The 22,673-nt window shown below is 40.9% G+C and overlaps 1 protein-coding gene across 1 annotated transcript in view; it reads right to left on the bottom strand.

The window, feature by feature from the left end:
- Window positions 1–22,673, bottom strand: part of Phex (phosphate regulating endopeptidase homolog, X-linked) — a 189,540-nt gene that overhangs the window by 88,403 nt on the left and 78,464 nt on the right. Inside the window, exon 12 of the mRNA XM_005407827.2 lies at window positions 16,379–16,480. Within this exon, the coding sequence (XP_005407884.1) occupies window positions 16,379–16,480 (102 nt within the window). The remainder of the gene's footprint in view (window positions 1–16,378; window positions 16,481–22,673) is intronic.

Genomic DNA, 22,673 nt, shown 5'->3' with positions numbered 1-22,673 from the left:
AGGAGATGATAAAAAGAAACAGGAAGGTAGACTGTGGTGATAGGAAGAAAATATGGGGGGAAAGGAAAGGAAAGGGGGCATTACAAGCAGGAGTAAAAATGATAAAGATGTGAAAAGTATGTGTACAAATTCCCCAAGATGATTGTCATTACTATTTGTAACAAGCATATACTAATGAAAAATACATATTCGGGGTACTGCCTTAGACCTGCTGAGTCAAAATGTCTATGGGTTGGGACCCAGAAGTCTGTACTGTTTCAAACCTTACCTCACAACAGGGTTTCTCCACCTTGGCACTACTGACATTTACGGGTTAATCATTCTTATTTGTGAAAGATTGTTCTACGCACTATAGGATGTTTAGTAGCATCCCTGGCCAATATCTACTAAGTACTTCTAACACCTCTCTCCTGTTTGTGACCAAAACTATCTCTAGACATTCCCAAAATCCTTTGGGGATATAAGATCACAGTACTGTGAGAACCATGCTGCATGCATAGTCAAGTCTCAGATACTCTCCACTCTAGATTGTGGTACTTGCCAAGGCTTCTGGACCCACTGCTGAAAGTCTCTGATATCTGCTTATCCAATCATGAGAAGACTCATCTATTCCATCAATATTCCATTGAGACTTCACTGATGGTCACTACTATTATGCCTTTAGGAATACGTTACGGGGAAAGAAAATGCCATCCTCTTCCCTCCTACCAACTTTTGAGTGTGTCTCAGATACTTGCAATTCGGCCCTATTTTTGGCCAATGCCACCTAAATCTCAGGATCATAAAGGGCCAAGAATTTATCAACAATTAAAAATTCATGACACAAGCATATTTCAAAATCTTAGAGGTCCTTGGATTAAAAGTTCTAACAACTTTTTTCTCGCAGTAACTTGGCAAAATCTATTTTTAAGTACTTTTAGCCATCTAAAAAGACACATTAATACAATTATAGATCACTGAAAAATTAGCATGCAATCTAGTTTGAAAGCTAAAATCAGTCATATCAGGGTAATATTCCATTTAATTATAAAGATTAATTCAACCTTCATTTATTTGTGCATGTGTTTGTTCTTTCCATTTTTCATAGAGCACCCGAGATTCGAACACCATCTGGTAGAATTGCTGCAAAAGTGTCAGCAGCATCTATTAGAGCTGCAGATTTTGTTTCAAAGTAGAGTTGATCAAAGGATAAAGGGAAGGTGGGAAAGGAAGGATGGAGGCAACAGAAATTCAATAAAAATGAGGTTTTCTGGCAATCAGACAGCTCTCTCTCTCTCTCTCTCTCTCTCTCTCTCTCTCTCTCTCTCTCTCTCTCTCTCTCTCTCTCTGTTCCTTCCATCCTCTCTTCCATACCCTTTGCCGTGCTGCCTACACAAACCCAAATAACAACTTCTCCCATCCCCATTTACTCTCTTTTCTGAAACTGGCAAACATTTGAGCAGTGTTGTGAATAACAGAATCAATTCTAAGCACAAATCATGAATTATATCCACTGTGCTTTTCAAAATGTATATTACATCTTCCCTAAAATTTGGCCTTAGTCATATGAGTGATTAAGATTGACCACTTTCTTCATCATCATAATATTCACTTTTCAGTTCATTACTGAATGACTAGTAAAGGCCAAATGAGCCCTCAATACTTGGAAATATCTTGTAAATGTTTTATTCAGCTATATAGAAGTGCATAAATATGTATACTAATCAAAGATTTTTTAAACATACACATACACCTGTGTTAGTAAATCTGAGACAAGATTTTAAAATTTGATAGACCCTAGAAGCCTCCCTTACAGAACTTCCCAGGCAATAACTACATAACCACTTCATCCCTAAGAGAATCACTAAACTGACCTCTATTCCCATAGAGTAATTTTTCTTGCCTCAACCCAGCACTGGAAATCAAATCCAGGGCCTGGCACATGCAAAGCACATGTTGTACCACTAAACTACATCCCCAGGCCAGTTTTGCCTGTTCTTCAATTTTAAAAAAAATTCTGTAGTCCTTTGTATTGACTTCTTTTACTCAATAGCACATCTGTGAAATTCATCCACATTGCACGTAGCAGGAATGGAGATACAGTTTCAGGGACTGTGTGACTGTCCTTAAGTTCATGACTGCGCACATGTGGAGAACAGGATCCAAAAGAAATATAGAAGAATGAAGCGCATGAGATGAACTTCAAAAGGTCCTCTTCAAAGAGAAGATTATAGTGAAAAACAGAAAAAGTAGAAATAGAAGAAATATTTTAATAATAAAAAGTAATGCTCTTCACTGATACCCTACCATGTACCAGATACTGTGTCGAGAGCTACACTTAATCATCTGATTTAAATCTTCCCTCAACTTTGCAAGATGGGACCAGATCAACCTTATTTCACAGCTGATAAGCTGAGACTCAGAAAGCAGCAATAATTCACCCCAAGTCACACAGGCAACAGGGCCAAAACCAGCTTTTTAAGTCAGATTTAGTTGGCCTTAATCTGACTTCAAAGTCCATGTTTTCCCCAACATCCACTATTTTTGAGGATGAAGAATTAAATTCTATCCTATAAATATTCATTTTTAGAAATCCCAAATAAACTGAATCATGTATAATTTGCAGACCACCTCTAGATCACTTACCATATTTAACATGCCAAGATAAGCAATGCTTCAGCTGGAAGGATGGCAAGACCCATTCAGAGAGAATTTTAGTATATTTCTAAAAAGTTCTCAAGCCCTCATCCAAAAATATTATACCAGTGAGCTTTTGCTTCTAGACACCGGTGGGACTGAACTTCGAAAGCTCCTTACAGATCAAGACAGGCAGGAGCAGAGGTCAAAACAGAGAAGACAAGAAAGTACCAGAATAACAGAGGGGTAGAGAGGAGAGAGAATAGGGCTATTTCGAGTCTAGAAATATCAATTCATTTATTTTGCAAATCAGTCAGTGCAGTAAAGCAAATTCTCTTTCACCAGCAGAGGGAAGGCTGTAGTCTGTGGAATGGGGTCCCAGGGCGAGAAAAGTGTCAATCTCAGGGAGCAGATCCACTGGCAAATACCATACTAAGAAAGAGTCTCACATGAACACCCCTGTCCCAAGGATCCCTGGCCCTCATCCTCCCATTTCAAAGAGAAATCAACACCTCTCCCTTAGAAATCCTAGCACTGTCACAAAGACAGGTGACAGTGAGCTTCAATTTTCAACCAATAAAACTCAAAATTTTTCTGAAACACGGGTCTGAGTTTGAGGTTTGGAATGCAGGAAGTTACCAGGAGCAGCAAACCAGGAGCCTCATGCTTTACCTCAGAAGCCCACAAGATGGAAAATAATCCCTTCTGAGTTTTGAGTCCTCGGTTCCAAATATGGGTCCTTTGCATTATCGGCTCATAAGAACACAAATAACGTTTCACTCTCTGCTATCCTAACAGCCATATCTATAGTACGGCACAGTTCAATGTGCATTTTATGTGTCCAGGCACCTCACAGATCTCTGCCTCTTAGATGGCCAGGCCACCAGCCTTTATCTTCTCAGACCCCACTCCTGAGGTAAGTGATGGGACACGGAACAAGCAAATGGATCCTGAAGCCACACTCTGCCTCCACATTTCAAATCTGATTATTTATCTTGACATACCCAGTGGCCACATTATGAAACAAATCCGAACTCTGTTCTGGTCCACCTCTCTAAAGGCAGTCTAGGGAGAGAAATCAAAAGGCCACCTATACTCAAGGCAAAACAATGAGCCGCAGCCAAGGGACACATGGGCTGTTTGTAAACAGCAGCCTAAATGTCACAATCAATTATTCATCGCGCAATAAAGCCCCTGAGTAACCTCTCACAAAGCCACTTCATTCTCACCTAAAATTCAACCCACTAAGAGAAGAAAGAATCAAGTTGTTGGTCAAATACTTGAAACAAGGGAGGGTCTAGGTCACGTTTGCAAGTCATGGCCTCCAGGTCAAATTCAGGCTGCAGCCTGGGTTTGTAAATAGAGTATTACTGACCCACAGCCACATTTGTTTGTTCATGTATCATCTATGGTCGCTTTTGTGCTACACAACAGATCTGAGAGCTGCTACACAAACTACGTGGGCTGCAAAGCCCAGAATATGTACTACCTATCTGGCCCTGTACATTACAAGTTTTCAGACCGTTCTACACGCTTGCTACTCAAAGTGTGGTCCATGGTCTAGTGGCATCAGCTTCACTTGGGAGTTTGCTAAAAATGCAGATTCTCAGGCTCCATTTTCTCCAGGTCCCTGGAAGACTGGTGTGTACCTTCACGTTGGAGACGCTCTGATCCACAGACCTATGCTTCTCCAACTTGACTGTTCAGTGGAATCACCTGAGGAGGCTTTTTTCAGCATCTATTGTTCTTGTTGTTACTGTTTGTAAAAATACTATTGGCCTGAGTCTGAGGTGACAACAGACTGGAAACTTATTAGAAGCTTCCAGCTCCTCCTTATAAGATCAAGGGCAGCCCACATTGTCCAAATGAATTTAGTTATGAGAGAAGACACTCTGATCATCAACCAAAGGTTAGTGAAGGAGAAGAGAGTCTCCTCTGTCAAGTGTCCTACTTTGTCAAGCTTTCTCTCTTCAGAAGTGCTCACGCTGATGGGTTTACTCTGTGTGAACAATTTTTAGCAGAAAGCAAAAGTGACTTAGAACAACTCACAGGATCTCATTAGAACATAACTTATTACAGAGCTATACAAATCACTTTGCCAAATCTTAACTTTCACTTTCAAAATCTGGGAAGAATAAGCTAAATTTCTCCCTAACTTTATAAATTAGCTTTATAATCTAACTTCAGGCTCTGTTCGGTGGCTCTATTTCACACACCTTCACTGCTGTCCTCAGTTCCACTCTGCTCTGAGACAAGTTCATTCCGCTTATTAGTTATAGTCCCTACAAATCCCTGCAAGGAAGATCTCATTGGCCCGTGCTGTGAGTGCCAGTCTGAGAATGTACAGCGCTTGGACATACAACAGAATGCACCAAAGACAGCAGGCCTACTCCCCCTTACTTTGGCTCAGCAATGACAGAGTGAAGCTTTGCCATTTTCAAGGCTGAGAGTCTTTGAGTGTGGAGTATAGAAGGTCCTAAGTCAGTGGAGAGGGTGCCTATAATGAAAACTAAGTTTATTTAGCGAAGAACTCAAATGTAAAATTGGGGAAATGACTTGCTTACTAGGATGAGATTGGTCCCTTATGACCTAGTCCAGGTCTGGACTCTAAAACCCAGTAAGAATTTCTTACACTTGTGTGTGAATGTCATATACTCTGAGCCACAGTACTTTCTGCAGCACAGTTCAACAATAATTAGGTTTACTCAAACAGTTCTGAGAGTCAATGTACCTATTGGTCTTGAACATACATACATACATATATAATAAATCAATCATAAAAAACAATCTAACCAACCAGACAAGAAAATAAAGAAAAAAATAACATTATACTAGGTGAAATAAGCCAGGCACAGAAAGCCAAATACTTTATGATCCCACTTATATGTAGAATCTCAAAAAGTTGATTGCATAGAAATAAAAAGTAGGCAGGTAGTTACAAGAGGATAGGGGAGGGGAAAAAGAAGGATAGAGAAAGTGAAAATGTTGATCAAGGAGTACAAATTTTCCACTAAGTGTACAGGAGTCAGTTTTAGTAATTTGGCCTACTGCACGGTGGCAACAGTTATTAATAATATACTGTATATTTCAAAATTGCTAAAATAATAGATTTGTAACATTCTTACCATAAAAAATAGTTGGTGAGGGGATGGATAGTTCATTAACCTGACTGAATCTTTTATAATATATACATAAATCATAATACCACACTGTATCCCCCAAATATACACAATTATTATTTGCCAATTAAAATTTGTGAAAAATTATAATGCCATTCAGTGGCAGGTGCTAAGGGAGAAGACAAAGATAGTTCAAAATTCTTTGTTATAATCAAAGAAAAACTGAAAACAGATGAGAGAGGCAAAGAATGTAGATTATAGGTAGGAATTTCCCAAAGATGGTGCCAACAATTCTTCCCCTCCCTGTACATTTTTTCTGTTCCTTACACCAGGATATAGGACCTCTTTCTCACTCCCTTGAATAAGAGTTGATTTCCTCCCTAGTTTTGACTAAGAGAAAATAGCACACGAAATATCCTGAGACATTTGAGCTCAGACCTTAAGGGAACTGGTAGCTTCTGCTTCCTTCTGTGCTTCTTTAGATACCGTGTAGAGAAAGCCACATGAGGAACACTGAAGTGCCTGATACATGTGGAGTAGCCAATTTGGATATCTGGCCACAGCTACCATATGACTGCAGCTATCCAAAAGTCATCAAGTGAGGCCAGCAGAAGAGCCACTCAGCTGAGCTCAGCCAACCCACAGCAATAATATTTGTTCTAAACCAGGAAGTTTTGGGGTTGTTTGTTACATGGCAATAGATAGCCAAAACAGACTCCTGCAGTAGTTGATTTATTCTACCTACATGAAGAAAGTTAAGATCTGCTCTCTTCCTCTGGCCAACAACTCATCCAGAACCAAAACAAACATAGCAAAAAACTCCAAAATCCTCTATGATGAATCAATTCTTGAATAAAATCAATTTTTATAAAAAGAAATATTCATTTGGAAATACCAAGGATGATAATATTTAAAATTAAAATGAAATCAGTTTTACAGTATCATCAGTGCCATTCTGATCATCAATATCAAAATACTTTGGTCATATCATCTCATCTTAGAACTGCTTTCTCTGGCCTTTCCAACTCCAACTCTTGACCTTTTCTTCAGGTTTTTTGACTTTTTATACTCTTAGTGTCAGCCTGTTTCTCCAGTTCACAAGTGAGTTCAGTTAGAAATAGATTTGCTGTCATGCCTTCAGCCTGCCTTTACCCAGCTATGCTAGACTCTAGAAAATGACAACTCAGAACACTGGGTTAAATAGAATTTCTCTCTCTTCACCCATTTTCCACTATCTGCCTGTCCGGCCCTCGGGTTATTAATGGAACTGACATTCCTGTACAACTGACTGAGCAGGACCAGCAGCCAGATAACAAGGGAGCAGCTGACAGCAGCAGACACAGCCCCGGAGATAGCAGATAAGCAGATGCGTCGTGGCTATTAGTTTCATCCTAGGCTGAAGGGAAGGAGCATCACAAAATCTACACAGAGAACTTGAATATTCCTAATGGACTCCTTCCTGTGAAATTAAAAACCAAAACATCAAAACTGATTCTTTTTAGTAAACCAAACTGAACATGCATTTGTAAATGAATTCCTAACATATTTAGTCTTGATTTGGACCATGAAAAGAAAAGACCAACATTAAACCTCCCCTGCACATCTCACAGATTAAAGTAATAAATATTCTCCATAATTCTTAAATAGCATCACTTTCCTTTGATCGCCGGAAATTTTCCCAACCACTTACAAAGTCCTACAGCCAACCAGTTCCTCAACCCAAGTACACACTTAAAAAACTAAACGCTTTCCTGATACATGTTTAAGCTGTCATTGCTTGCTTATCTGATATTGTTAAAAATTTAAGTTATTAACTATTCCAAGTTTCGTCTTCTAATATCATCTCGTTGTTCCATATATTTCAAGCTAAATCTATTCCTTAGACACAGCATTACTTTTTAAATTTTTTGACATTATATCTTTATATATATTATTGATGATCAATATTAAGAATAGAACATCACAAAAAGAAAAGAATTCAACATTACAGGAGTTTTTAAAAAACATATAACATGTATGTCCACCGATAGGAGATAGTGCCTCTTTAAAGGGAGAACTCACATTAACCTGTAACAAATATTTTTGTAAATTTGTTTATTACTGAAGCTTTGTACTTAAAATTAGTACAGTCCTTTCCCTCTCTCATTTAAAAATCAATACATTGATCAATGGTGGAAGAATTGATTAAGGCAATGATTAATAAACTGTTCAAAATAGTTTGGGCTTAAATGGAAATCAAACATTAAAGAGGATACACTGTCAAGCCAGAACGCAAAACACTGTCAAAAACAAATGAGATCATGTCAAAATTCCCTAAAGGAAGAGTCACAAGTTGGCCAAGATGAAACAATTTTAGCTTCAAAAAGAATAATAATTGTAATGAATTTAAACATATCAAATACATAAAAATCTGTGAGTTTATAGTGACACGGAAAAAAATTGCTTTGATACCTCTGAAGGATCCAGGGTGCCAACTCGTGAAAATTAATGAAGAGAAAGATAGATATTTATGCCATCTTTCCTGTATAACTATATGTCAGTGCGATCCAGTTGCTAATGAGGGAAAATCCTTTTGTAGAAAGATTCCAGCTAATAAATGTAAAAAGAATGACAGGATTTAAAAATCACCAGCTTAAACAGAATCATGTACCTATGTAATAGTATCAGTAAGTCAATGGTTTTCAACCCTGCTGCACAGGTGTATCTCCCAAGTAACTTTAGAAAATATTGATGCCTCTGTCCCATTTCCAGAAATCCTGACACACTTGATCTGGGTTGTTGTTTGAGCAACAGGAAATTTTTAAATTCCTCAGATGATTCTGATGCACCAATAAAGAGGACCATAGTATGAGGTGAAGGGTTGGTGGGGAAGTTAAACTAACAAGATCAGGATGATAATACATGAACTCGTGGGCCACTCTTAGAAGGGGGACAACCTGGCATCCTGTGCCTCTTAATAGGACACAACAGGAAGCATAGAGCATAACTTAAGAAGTCTTTGTGCCAAGAAACTTGAACCTCAATCTAACCCAAGCTCTAGATTTAACTACCAATTTACAGAAAAAGTAAAGGAGAAAAGAATATCTTAAAACATTAGAATATGTTCAGCCAAGAGAAGGCTATCAAAAATTCCACATAATTACTCAATTTCTTTAACAAACATAATTTATAAGAAGGGGGGATACTCTTAAAATATTTAAAGTCTTAAAAGATGCATCTATCAGCTCAATATATAGATTTTGGACACTATCTTGAACAAACTCTTTAAAAACAGAATCAGACTTTGAAATAATTACAGAAAATTGCACAAAACTAATTAATGAGGAATTATTACTAATATTGTTGAGTATATTAATAGAATTGTGGTTATTTTTCAAAAGTTGGAGATACATAATGAAATATTTATAGTAAAATGATCCCTGTACTGTCACAGAAGGAATTAACTTTAATGAATTTAACATTCTTGTTATAGCTCATATCAGGATGTTCCCCAAAAGCCTCATGCAGACATAGGTGGAGCCTTTCAGAGGTGGCTGGATCTAGAGTGTGTGTGTGATGCTGGAATTAAGGGTATGTGATTACTAAATTAGTCCACTGATTGTTTTGGCATAGTTCCCAGTAATATATATATATATATATATATATATATATATATATATATATATATAATATATAATATAAAATGGGAATGCCCATCCTGAGTGTGGGTGGCACCACACAAAAGGCAGATAGTCTGGAAGGGATAAAAGGAAGAGGCAGGCTGCTGCTGCTGCTACTACTGCTTGTTGCTTTGCCATCTCCTGCCTGCTTGCCACGTACTCTTTCTCTTGAGATTCCCCCTGCCATGCCACCCTGCCTTGGAGACAGGTGACTATGGACTGAAGCCTCTATAAATTGTGAGCTGACGTAAACCTTTCCTCCTTCAACTTTGGGTGTTGGGTGTTTTGGTTCAGCCAAAAGAAAAGTATCTAAGACAGTTCTCGAGCATAAAAGTAGGTGAGATCGGGCAGTACACAAAACATGAATGGCAAAATAATACTACCTGTTAAGTCTAGGTTTGGGAAATATATGGATTTATTATGACTACTTTTGCATTCATCTTTGAAACTTTTATTAAAATGTTTTTATGGTAATAAACAGAATCAAAGTTCATAAAATTCTTATTTAGTGCTTCCTCCTCAAAGAAAATTGTAATTGAGATAATCTTTTCACTCCCAATTTTAGGAGACTGCAATGGAGCATTCACTGCATTATTTGGTGAGGAGGAAATAAAAGAAAACTTGGAAAACATGAACATGCCATCTTACTAATATCAAGAATTTAGTCTCTCCTAGCTATTGTGTATACATTCCTTGTTTAATCCTCTGGAACAAATCAGTAAAAATGGTATTATATTCATTCCCATTTTATAGATGAGGAAACCGAAACACATCTTTGGAGGCTCAGAGATAGTGTTTGCTGGAGCCATGGCTCTTACTAAGGTCACGGATTTTTCACCTGTAATCACCTAATGTTCTCATGGGGTTGGCCTCCCACAGCAGCAGCAGCAGCAGCTGAAGCCTCATCAGAGAAGCAAACACAGGGACTGTGGGTATAGCTCAGCGGTAGAGCATTTACCAAGCGTGTTCAAGGCCCCTGCTGCAGTCTATCTCCAGCACCACATAAAAAAAAGAAAAAAATGCAAATGGTGGGCCCCATCTCAGATCCATTATGTCAGTAATGCCAAACCAAGGTGAGGCCAGCAATTTGTGTTTCAGGAAGCCCTCCCGGTGCTGCTTACCTACACACAAGTGTGAGAATGAATGACCTGAAGCATCCCCTATGGCAACATTTACATGAGGCACTGAGATATGGAACTCATGGAACTCACTCCAGTAAGACATCAGATGGAATGTGCCTTTGATAAATATAAGCATCAGACTTCTACTTACATCAGATATTTGCTTCTGTGTTTAAAATCTATTTTCCACCAAGACACTAGTAAATTTGTTCAAAACCAGAAAATCTAAACTCCACTGGAGGAAAACAACTGCGTCTCTGCAGGGGCTGCTCACTATTATGCCCCTTACAAGGGGGAGGGGAGAGGAAAGGGGTGTTGAGAGGCAGAGCATCTGAGAGGTGAGGGGGCTCTGGGACCCTGGTCTTAGGGTAGTCACCTCCTAACCAACAGGAAAGCTCAGAGGTCCAGATGCACAAAGCGAAGTCACATTCCTCCTTCCACCAGCCAGCACACCCCAAGTCTTCCTGCTGCCATAGGACAGAGGTTTGGCAGAAACCACTGACAGTGCCAGAGCCTCTCTCTCGCTCCAAGCACTCTTCTAAGTACTTTAGAATGACAACCACTGAGAAGGTAATGATCGCTCCATGTTACAGATGTGAAAACTGAAGGTGAGAGAGAAGTAATTTCCAAAGGGTCAGTGCACCAGATAGGGCATAGAAGCTGGCTTCAAACCTAGGCCAACCACCTGTCTGCAGTCTGCACTCCTCGCCTCTGTTCTGTACTCCCTGTGGAAGTCAATGAGAGAAAGGAGAAGCAAGCATGAATGCCACGACCTTGGCCTGTATGTGCCTGGGACAGAGACGGTGAGGGACATGCAGCCAGAGAGTAAGCACAAGCTCAGCGTGACGTCACATAGGAGCCAGAGAAGAGGAGAGAGCCAGAACAGGCAAGCAGTTTAGAGGCTGTTTTGGCCCTCAGTGTCCCTGGTGCACACTGGAGTGGATGCAGGACGCAGGGTGTTCTGCAAACCCGCTGGAATATGTAACACCAATGGACAGTAGACACTTGGACAAAAGCCCCTCCCTTTCTTCTACAAGCCAACTTACAGTGAATCCCTGCATGCGATACCACAGGAATGAAAGTACCAAGGGAAAAGGGACTGCTGGATGCTCAGTTGCAAAGCTGTTTGGGTTCCCAAGTTAAGAAGAGCCTGGAGGAAGTCTCACCCATAGGTTGCAAGGACATGGGCCATGATAGGGCCCGGGGACAGGAGAGAGGAAGAGAGGAACGGACAGGGTGGGCATTCTCAGAGCAAGATCCTCCCAGGTAGCATGTCTGGACTCCTCAGAAGCCTCATCCCTCACATTAACCCTTCTCCCATCCACCCTGCATGCATGACACTGCATCTAAGGCACTCCTGTACTGCCCTAGGAGGGTGAAGGACCCTACAGAAGAGGGACACACTGATCATTCCCCACTCAGAATCTGCAGGTCCTTGCGCAGCCCCCGACATGTTGTCAGTGTGCTGGAAATGTTCATGGAATTGAGTTTGCTGCTGTGATTGTGCTAAGATCCAGATGCAATGAAACGTAGTGTCTGTCACCTTAAAAGAGAGGAAGCATGGGAAGAGAGCATAAGCGGGGGGTGTGTGTTTGTTGGGGGTCCCTTTAGAGGCAAACCCTGAGACAAGTATTCAAGTACATACAGTTCATTTGGGAGGGGCTGGGAGAAGTTCAAGGAAAAAGGAAAGAAGTCAATAAAGGGCCTCTTGCCAAGCACCTCCAGCGTACTGGGGAAGCCCCAGGAACCCATGTAGAACACATAAGAGGGATGAGAGAGCCGAGACGTCTGCATACCAGCTCTCATCAACTGTTGGCTGAGGGCTGCTGAAGAGGGTATGGCAATCCCACCTTCCGTGCAAGAGCAGCACAGCAGGAAGACAAAACCCCGGGACAAAATGCAGGCGCCTGCAGGAGGAAGTCCGACAGACGTGCAGTGATACGGTGAGGCCAAGGACAGTGGTTCCCAAGCTTTACAGTGCACTGGAATTACCAGGAGAGCTCAGTCCCACCCCTGGAGCTTAAAGGTAGGCAAGTGGGTGGCAGTGAGGATTTGCACCTCAACAATCTCCCTGGTCTGCTGTGGCTGGTCTGGAGCCATCCCTTAGGAACCATCTGGCTCAGCTCTGGATGTAGGCAGGGCACTGACTGGTGGGTACAATCTGCACGCCTGGGGGAAATTCAAACCTAAGACTGGCAGAGCTCAGAGACAAAGGCAAAGAGGTGAGCTACACTTCTGTTTTACCCTCTGTGAAAGAAGTCCTCCCACTTGCCTCCAAGCTGGTGTGTGGGAGTCGCCTGGCTGTGGAGCTGGGAACACACATCCTACTTCTCTGCACCTGCTGTGGCCGGGGCTAAGGCTACTACTCCCTCACTGCCATCCCAGATGCTCCCTCCTTCCCAGTAAGTTCCATCCTGCTACCTTTCTCTGGGTGTGGCCTGACAAGCTTAGGTTCCAAGGGCAAAGACCACAAACGAGCACCTCAGAAGGCCTCCAGCTTTGGACTGCATACTTGAATTCACCTGGGGATGAAAGCTTCTCCTCCTGATCTGGACCAGAGCTGGCCAAGGTGGCCAAAGGCAGCACTCAGTCCCTCTCTGCATAGCCTCACACAGTGACCTTGAGAGCCTCTTCTTCTGTTCCGGAAAGGGTGACTCCTCCAGGAGAAGCGCCCGCATCCTTCCCTTTTCACTCATTCAATGGCTATGATAACCAGAAAAATAACAAGCCTCCCACCCTTTGCTGTGTGTTTACTGTAAGAGCACATTCTCACAGAGGACACAGAATCCTAAACAGAAATTGGTTGTTATTTCATAATACTAAATTTTCACTTGAAACCTACACCATAGGTTTCACAACACAAAAGTACTTGTGACCTCTTAAGAGATGAGCGGAAAAAGGCAGGGAGACAGAAATAACACATTTACCCTTCACGGAAGCAGAGACACCCTCATTTATCTTTTACAGTGATCACCCCTAGCAAAGAGCATAACAAAGCCACATCCACACAGTTCCATTTGGAGATCAGGTCACTGCCATGAAGCCAAGGGGTTAGGTCTCAGACGGAACTCATGAGTACCTGGACCACTGGGTTCAGGAGGTCGGCCACCACAGAAAGCTGAGGTGAACACCTTTCATTTAAGAAGCACTTTAATTAGCTGCAGTCCTGAGCTTCATGGTGAGGGAAGGAAAAGCTTCAGCCCCTCACAAATCGGGAACATTTTTTTCAGCTTTCCCAATGGGTTGCCAAGTGACTCAGCATTGGCCCGGTGTGGGCACTATTATTGATGAGAAATCTTCCGCCTGGGTGATATACTGCATACAACACATGCCCAAAGAACAGTGCCAAGTCATACCAGGAAGAGAAGGCAAATTATTCACCTCCACTTCAAATGCAGGCAAATCCTTTCTTAATGCAAGGGCTACTCCATATCAGAAAGACAAAGCCCTGAGATAGTCAGAGATTTCCATCTCAGATTCAAGGAATTATTAAGCAGAGACTCTCCTTTCTTGTTGACTATTAAAAGGCAATCAAATTGAGGACAACTGAGAAAAAAGGCAAGAAAAAAATATATAATTTTGCAAAAACAGCCCCAGAGTAGAAAGCTGCATAACAGCAGTCAGCTTGCTGTGCTCTTTGTGAGTACTTTGAGCTCCACCTAGAGGTCATTGCCAGAATTGTAAGTTCGTTTAATTTGGGGAAAAAAGAATCGCCTTCCTGGGTCCAGGGAGCGACTGCTGAAAAATTTTGGAGATTTCTCTTTCTTGCCTTTCATTAAAAGAACTGCTCTGAACCCTTAAAGACAAGATATACTTGGGGAACCTCGAGAGATCCAGTAGGACAATTGCCTTTGATATCTGTACCTGTTGAGGAACTAGTGGAGTTCCTGGCAGATTGAACTCAGCTCAAAGAAAGCAGAGTGTTCAAAAGGTACTTTTAGAAGAAAACCTGACAGCTCTCACTGAAATGAAATACAAGACTGCAGAGCAACTCAGAGGGTAACAGAAACACGTCTAATAATAGAAGGATTGAGAATAGTTCTTCAAGACAGACCCCATGGGCCTTGTGTCCAGAAGGCACAGCTATGAGACATCCACTCACTAATGCAAGCTGGAACACTTCCCTGAGGCAATCCCAATCTCTGTTTCAAAAAGAAATGACCACACTTCCCAGGACATCCCTCCAGTATCTATTCATTCATAACACACACGCAAACCCTCCCAATCCACCCACCTCGCTCCAGTGGTCTGGCACTAATTCATAAATGTATCCCTCAGTCAAGCTAAGATGAAATGCTGCTAACAGGCCGAGGGCTCAGTTGCCCAATGCAAGCCAGATTCTGTCCCAGATAACACAAACTAGCTCAGCAAATAAATGATGCCTTCATTAAACAATATTGGTACCGAAAGTTTCACCTCCTGTCAGGAGGCTTCCCATCCACACAGCCAGTGTGCTCCTGTCTCCATCAGCTTCTGCCTTGTATGAGTTGTGACAGCTGACAGATCTTGGAGGGGGGAAGGAAAGCAAACATACCCTTGTCTACCTCCAACATTCCCCGTCCCCACCCACCACCCAAGTTCTTTCTTCACTACAAACACTGAATAGCCCTGTCAAATCTATCGACAAAAATATCCATGGAGAGGTTCATCCACCTCTGGAATTGTAGGGCTCTAGAAAATACCCTCCTTAAACTTCTTCACACTCAGGTTTCAACAAGGCACTCCCAGAATGTTGCCCTCTCTTTGCTTTTTGATCATAAAGCACAAGTGTTTGTGCTCAGGGCTGGGGATGTGGCTCAGTGGTAGAGTACTTGCCTCTTCATGTGTGAGGCCCTGGATTCCATCCCTAGCACCACAAAAAAAAGAAAGAAAATTTTGAAAATATTTGTGCTAATATTGAGTCAGTATGACTACATAGAGCTCTAGGCCCTCTAACGGTTACAATCACACGGAAGACTAAAAATCACAAATGTTCATCGGTGATCACTAAAGCAGGCCCGACTGAGGAGCACCCCAGAAAGCTAAGGATGGCTAAGCAATCCAGGTGATCGTTATCATCAGGAAGGTTTCAAACCACCTCTCTAAAGCAGAAATGCTCTTAATTTCGGAATCTCTCAGGTGCAGAATGGCGTCCATGGAGAGCGTAAAGGATGTGCCCTACCCACTTAAACTCTGGCTCCTTAAGAGTACCTAGAATTCAAGATAGACCGCATTCATAACAACACAGCTATTAATAATCTCCCCATTTACTCCCTTGTTGCGGAGTGTCTGAAAATCTTCCAAGGCCAAGCACATGTCCGCTTCTACCAAGAAATACTTTTGATTCCTACACGATGGTCTTCCACCAGTCTGCAGTTTGTAAGCATGCTCTTTGGGTCACTGGTACAAAATGATGGGTTAGGAGCACATCTACTTGGTTATAGGAAAGGGCTGGCCTCAGGACATCACGCACAGCGAAGGACAGAGTCAATATGAGTTTTTCTTCTTTGTTGAATCTTGAGGGCTCCTCTGCCAGCTGCTCCCCGTGACTCCCTACTGCTCTGCATTCTGCCATATCCAATGATGGTTTATGACAGAATTCAGTAGGCAGAAAGCCATGTGGCTCTTACAGACAGAAATTAAGAGAGAAGGAAAGGCTGACTTGCATAGCATTTGAAAATGCAGTCAGAGAAAGGAAAAGTCCGTTCTTCTCTCTCCTACTTCCTAGTGATGAAATCTATGTATTTATCCAAAACGCACACCCAGCTTCAGAGTCATTCAGAGCCAATAGCTCAGTCAATAGAAAAATCAATTGCATACTCAATGTCAAGCATGCAAAACCATTAAATCAAAAGTTGTATTTTTTATCAAAAGGAATCCTTACCTTTTCTTTGGCTTTCCTTTTTGTCGCTGCATCCATCCACTCATTTTCTTTCTCCAGCATGTCAATAAAGGCCCAGCGAACACCTTCAATCAATTCCTCCATCTACAAGAAAATACCCAAAGAGACAGCATCAAAGTACAAAACCTCAGACAGGGTTTTCTGGACCAAAATCAGCTTGCATGAGAAATTGTTCAATGCTTAACATGAGAAGAAAGAGGTTCTTTCAGCTTGACTCCAGGCTTGGTAACACACTTTCTACACCAGGAAATAACTAACCATTTTTTTCCATGAGAATAACTTGAGGACTTACTTTTAAAAGGATTATATGGAGAAAGGGATTCATTACAGGTCATGACTAATGAGGAATTCACCTGTCCATGACTACTAAATTAACCTATCTCTATCAAAGTAGCAACCAAATTTATAACTAAGACTTGAGAGAGACAAGCAAAGGCATGGGCTGTGTATTTCAAATAGGTACTGCAGAAGAAAGCTAAGGAACACGTGAGAGAGATACTGTTAGCAGAGACATAGGCAGGGAGAGCCAGCATCCCAAGGGGACTTCGCCAACATTAATCAGACTGATGTCAAGACCCCAAATCTTTCCCAAGTTAGTGCCAGTGGTTACACCAAATGCTTCGCTATTCTCTATCATTTTCCTACACTCCTCTCTACTCCCTGCAGCTCAGCAAAGTCTTGTTACTTCCAATCCAGAAGGGGAGGTCCAAAAGGAGCCGTATAGAAAGGACATCTTCTGAAAGGTCCATTCATACCCCAGTGTTTAGAGAGTGAAGCCAGGGGCCAGGGATATAGCTCAGTGGTACAGTTCCTGCACAAGATCCCGAGTTTGATTTCTGGAACCAAAACCGGAAAAAACATTTGGGCCAGGAACATAGCTCAGAGCACAACACCTACCTGGCAAACACAAGGTGCTGAGTTCAATTCCCAATACTAAAAAAAACGAGAGCGAAAGGCCACATCCACCTTGAGGACAGATTTACCCTGGCTTTGCTGCCAATAGAAGGGATTGGGGAAAAGAGCCAATGATTCTTAACATCAAAAGTCACTCTCAGCAGTGAGGAGGCCCCAATGTCTAAGAGTACACCCCCTAGAAATCCCATCCTCCTGCAGAGATGTTTTGGCTTCCTTAATGGAATGCCCAAGAAAGCATACAAGCTGGGGTCTGGCTACAGAATTAAATTTAAATTTGCAATTATGAGATTATAAATCAATGTTAAACATTACTTTTAGACGGATAGAAACTAAATGTTTCCTTTGTTCTATAAGAAATTGTCAGCACAAAGCTCAATATAATTTTTTTCTGTTTAATAAGTTTTCTGCTGTGTTTTCAGTTCAATAACAGTTGTAAGGGAACCAGAGCTGTAAATCAGTGGGCTGGGTTCCATCGTATGTAAATAAGAATAAACAGCAGATGGAAGGGGGTGGGGGGAGCCTCACAGCTATTTCTTCCCAACTTAGTAAAAACATTAAAAGAAAAGAAACCTCAACTTGGGATTAGGGCATGATGAAAACAGGACAGGATAGGACAAAGGTCCTACAAAAATCATTAAGTCAGTGGTACTCAAACTTGCCTGCACACTGGGATCTTTATGGAAGCATTGAAAAATTCCGACCAAAAGAAAACCCTAAAAATTAATAACCTGAGGCCTACACATGGGGAAACTGTGTCGCTATTCTAAAGCCCAGCCTGAGCACCGGGCGTTTTAATCCCTCCCCAGGTGATTCTGATGTGCAACCAGGATCGAGGCCTCCTGGGCTAGGGGAAACAATCTATTTTACATATAAGTCCATTAAGAGTTTCTGATCTCTCCAACCTCATAGAGTTAATCTAGCTCAGAGCCAGACCCTAACCACAGAGCTAAAATGACAACTGAGTTCAGAGCTTCTAGAAGTACCAGAGATGTCCTGAATAAATTAACAGAAAATGCCAGGGAGGTGGATAGGAACCAACTGCAAGATGCAGAAGTTACCATTTTAAACAGAAAAGCTACTACAGGAGGCTGTGACTATGCTGAGAAAATCTCCAAGGACTGGATCTCCCCCACCGCCCCCGCCAAGTCTTCATGAACTCATTCTATAGCAACACACATCCACCAGCCTCACCTGCGTGTGCATAGAGAAATAACAGCCTCCCAAATTAGGGCGGGGCAATGAGAATAGAAAGAAGTAGGTAGGGATTTGAGAGATCTAGCGGCGAAATGAATGGAACCAGGTGATGGATTGTGTGTGGAGAGATGAGGAAGGTGGGGAGCGTCAGATTACATCCTAGGCTTCAGGTGTGGGCTACTCGGTGGAATAGCTGCTGCCATTCTCTAAGACAGAGAATGCTGCAAGAGAAAGAGGCCTGGGGACAGAAGGCAGAGCATGGTGGGATGTGCAGCACACGGGAAGTGCACAACGAATCTCTGCAACCTAATTGCGGAGTTTGTCTATGAATGAAATCAAGCGAAGATAGGCGATGGGTGAACACAGAGCTAAGGGAAATGTTGTCAGTGTGGGGTTTGTGCACGTGTCCACCACCACTGCTGTTTCTATTGCTGTAACTTCTGCTGCTGAATAGGCGAGACATTGGTGTCAAATACCAGTGGAAAGGCCCCAACGACAAGGAAGTGGCTGAAAATATGGGAGAAGGAAAGCCATAAGTGGTCCCTGAGAGGACAGCGGGAACACGGGATCCAGACACCACGTGAGAGGATTCACCTTAGATGTGAGACAGGATTATGAGCAGAAAAGCTAGGACCTACTGTTGTCACTTGGCTTGTAACTTTGCTCTGCTTTCCAGCCCAAACAACTTGTTCGGTGCTTACCATTTTTTGGTACTTGTCATGTCTCTTGGAACCAATTAACAGTGAGCACCAAGGTACTCAATTGTGTTTCATGTTGAAACGTAAGTAAATCTCTCTGCTTTTTGCTTTCCCGTGAGTCTCAGTTGCTTTCTATGGTCTTTGAGCTTGTGACCAGCCCCCTGACCTAACTCCCAGTTTAGGTTTAGGTTTTGGAATTCTCTCTCTCTCTCTCTCTCCCCCTCCCTCCTTCTACCCCTCCCCTTCCCTCCTTCCTCTGTATCACCCCTTTGTTTCCTCAGACTTTACAAATTTATTATATAACATTTTCTATGAAATGCTGCTAAACTACCCCAGCAGACTTCAAGAATAAGACAAATCTTTGAAGGTGATTAATGGTGTTTGTTGCCATATCAATGCAAATAAAAGAAAATGATTTTAGCATGCTGGAACTAGGAAGATAAATCACTAATTATTTTTGATTTTTATCTTTAGACTACTCTACAATATCGCATACTAACATTGCCTTCAGTCAAGTCGTGTTCTCTGAAGCAGCAAAAACCTTACCTAATTCTAAAAAGTAGAAATCCTGTTCCTTCACCTTGACCTAACACCCCAACCAACCACCATATGGCATTAATAGAAACCACTTAAAACAGAAGTCATCAGGTTGTCTATAGAAAATGTCTATTTATTATATAACATTTTCTAGAGTCAAAGATTTAAATATAACATTAAAAAATAGCTGAGGCATTATTGTGGTAAAATCTGCCGCCCTTAAGGTAAGATCCCTCCAGACAAAGTAACATTTTCTTAAGCATCTACTTATTTCAGATATGTATGGATCAGTGAAAATACAGTTCATTTGGTTAGTGTATGGCAGTTGTTATTTCTGTTCTTCACTCCAAGTTATTTAAAAGTGGGTTCTCCTTTTTTATTCTGTGCACCCCAGGATTTCAGCCATAGGCTTCTGCGCTGGCCACTAGATACTAGTGAGTGACACATACATATACATGCGTGGATTCCCCTTCTGTCCAGGGCTTGTTTGAAACAATTAGACCCTCCTATCTTAGTACATTATAAGTTGGCTTTCCCACTCCTCTTTTCCCTCTCCTTACCCTTTTCCCATTACACAGATGTAAGACATTTCTGTAATGGTCCTGAAGGCCTAATGTATATGAAGGGACATAGGCCAACAGTGCTTTGAGGGAGGTCAGTTCATCCAATGGTCAGTTGTACTTTCTTTTGTATTTTTCTCTCTGGCAAGAAAGAAATACTACATAGACAACTCAAATCCTACCTCACACCCTTGAATCCCAAACACTTAAGGCCATACTTTCAGTGCCTTCTTAGAGTTCCTATCAGGTCTAAAATCAGAACAATTCAGATATGTTGAATTGCCTTTCCATTTGCATATTTTTGATCTTCTCAAAAGATCTATAAGCTTTGAGAGAACAGAAACCATAATATAGATGAAATGGGATCATGCATCTGTAAAGCAAACCAGAAGGTATCCTGAGAAATTTAAATTTTATTCACTTTATAATTCACATTTCATGATTTCATATCTCACATGATTTTTCACATGATATGATTTCATATTTCATGTTCAGTATCCAATACTGACATAGTAAAGCTCAGTGAATACAAATTGATGGCTTAGTGCTATCAAAACCTCCACTGAAGTTTCATATTTTATGATTTCATATCTCACATGATTTTTCACATGATATGATTTCATATTTCATATTCAGTATCCAATACTGACATATAGCAATGCTCAGTCAATACAAATTGATGGCTTAGTGCTTATCAAAACCTCCAGTGAAGTTTTTGCCAAAGTAATTAAGCAAGAGAAAGAAGTAAAGGTATACAAACAAGAAGGGAGGAATGCAAATTATGCCTGTTTTCACTTGATATTATAAGTAGAAATATCTAAAGACCCTACTGAAAGATTATTAGAAATGATTAACAAATTCTGTAATGTTACAAGATACAAAATCAATGCACAAAAATCAGTAGCATTTTATATATCAATAAAATTGCTGAGAAAGAAATCATGGAAACAATTCCATTCACAAATAGCTGTAAAAATTTCAATACCACAGGATAACTTTAACCAAGGAAGTCAAAGATCTCTACCATGAAAGTTATACAACACTAATAAAAGAAATTGAAGAGGATGCCAAAAAATGGAAACATCTCTCATGTTCATGATTTGGAATAACTAATATTGTTAAAATGTCCACATACCCAAAGTGATTTCTATATTCAGTGCAATCCTTGTGAAAATAACAATGACATTATCTACAGAACTAGAAATAAATCCTAAAATTCCTGAGAAAGCACAAAAGACCACACATAGCCAAAACAATCTCAAATAAAATGAACATCTACAGGCATAATAATACCTGAGTTTAAGACATACTACAAAGAAATAGTGACCAAAACAGCATAGGACCGACATAAAAACAAACACTTAGATCAATGGAACAATATAAAGATTCCAGAAATAAACTCACACATCTAAACACAACTGATTCCCTACAAACGTGCCAAAAACATATACTGTGGAAAAGACAGTCTCTTAAATAAACGGTGCTGGGAAACTGGATATCCTCATGCATGAGACAAAAATTGATCCCTCTCACTCTGTACAAAAATCAACTCAAAATTGATCAAAGACCTAAAGGTAAGAGCTAAAACTATAAACCTACTAGAAAGAAAACATTGGGGAAACACTTCAACACATTGGTATAGTATATCACTTCTTAATATGACTCCCAAAGCATAGGAAATAAATGCAAAAGTAGACAAGTGGGATTATATCAAGTTAAAAACTCTTCTGCAGAGCAAACGAACAATCAACAAAGAGACAACCCTCAGAATGAAAAAATATTTAACAACTACTCTTCTGACAGAGGGTTAATATCCAGAATCTATATGGAATTCAGAAAGCTTAGCCAAAAAGCCACCAGTTAATCCAACTTTAAAAATGGAAAAATGGCTAATAATCTGAATAGGCACTTCTCAAAACAATAAATTCCAATGGTCAACAGATACATGAAAATGCTCAATATATCATTAGGTATGAGGGAAATAAAAATCAAGATCGGAAAGAGATATCACCTTACCCTAGACAGAATGATCATAATAAAAATAAATAGCCAGGCGTGATGGCACACACCTGTAATCCCAGCATTCGGGAGGCTGAGGCAGGAGGAGGATCATTGCTAGTTCGAGACTAGCCTCGGCTGCAAAGTGAGCTCAAGGCCAGCTTGCACTGTATAGCAGGATATCAAGACCCTGTTTCAAAAAAGAAAGAAAGACAGAAAGAAAAGTGGCAAGGATGTGGAATACTGTGTGTTCAGTCTTATATGTGGAGATTAAAAAGTCAACCTGAATGTAGAACAGTGATTGTTAGAGGTTGGGAAGGGTGGACAAAGTAAAGCTGGATTTTTTTAGTACACACTATATGCATGTGTGCCACA

Source organism: Chinchilla lanigera, unplaced genomic scaffold (assembly GCF_000276665.1).
Source record: "Chinchilla lanigera isolate Chin_1 unplaced genomic scaffold, ChiLan1.0 scaffold00108, whole genome shotgun sequence".
NCBI classification, from domain to species: domain Eukaryota; kingdom Metazoa; phylum Chordata; class Mammalia; order Rodentia; family Chinchillidae; genus Chinchilla; species Chinchilla lanigera.
Note: the sequence above shows the minus strand (reverse complement) of the source record. Positions and strands in the feature narration are given on the sequence as shown.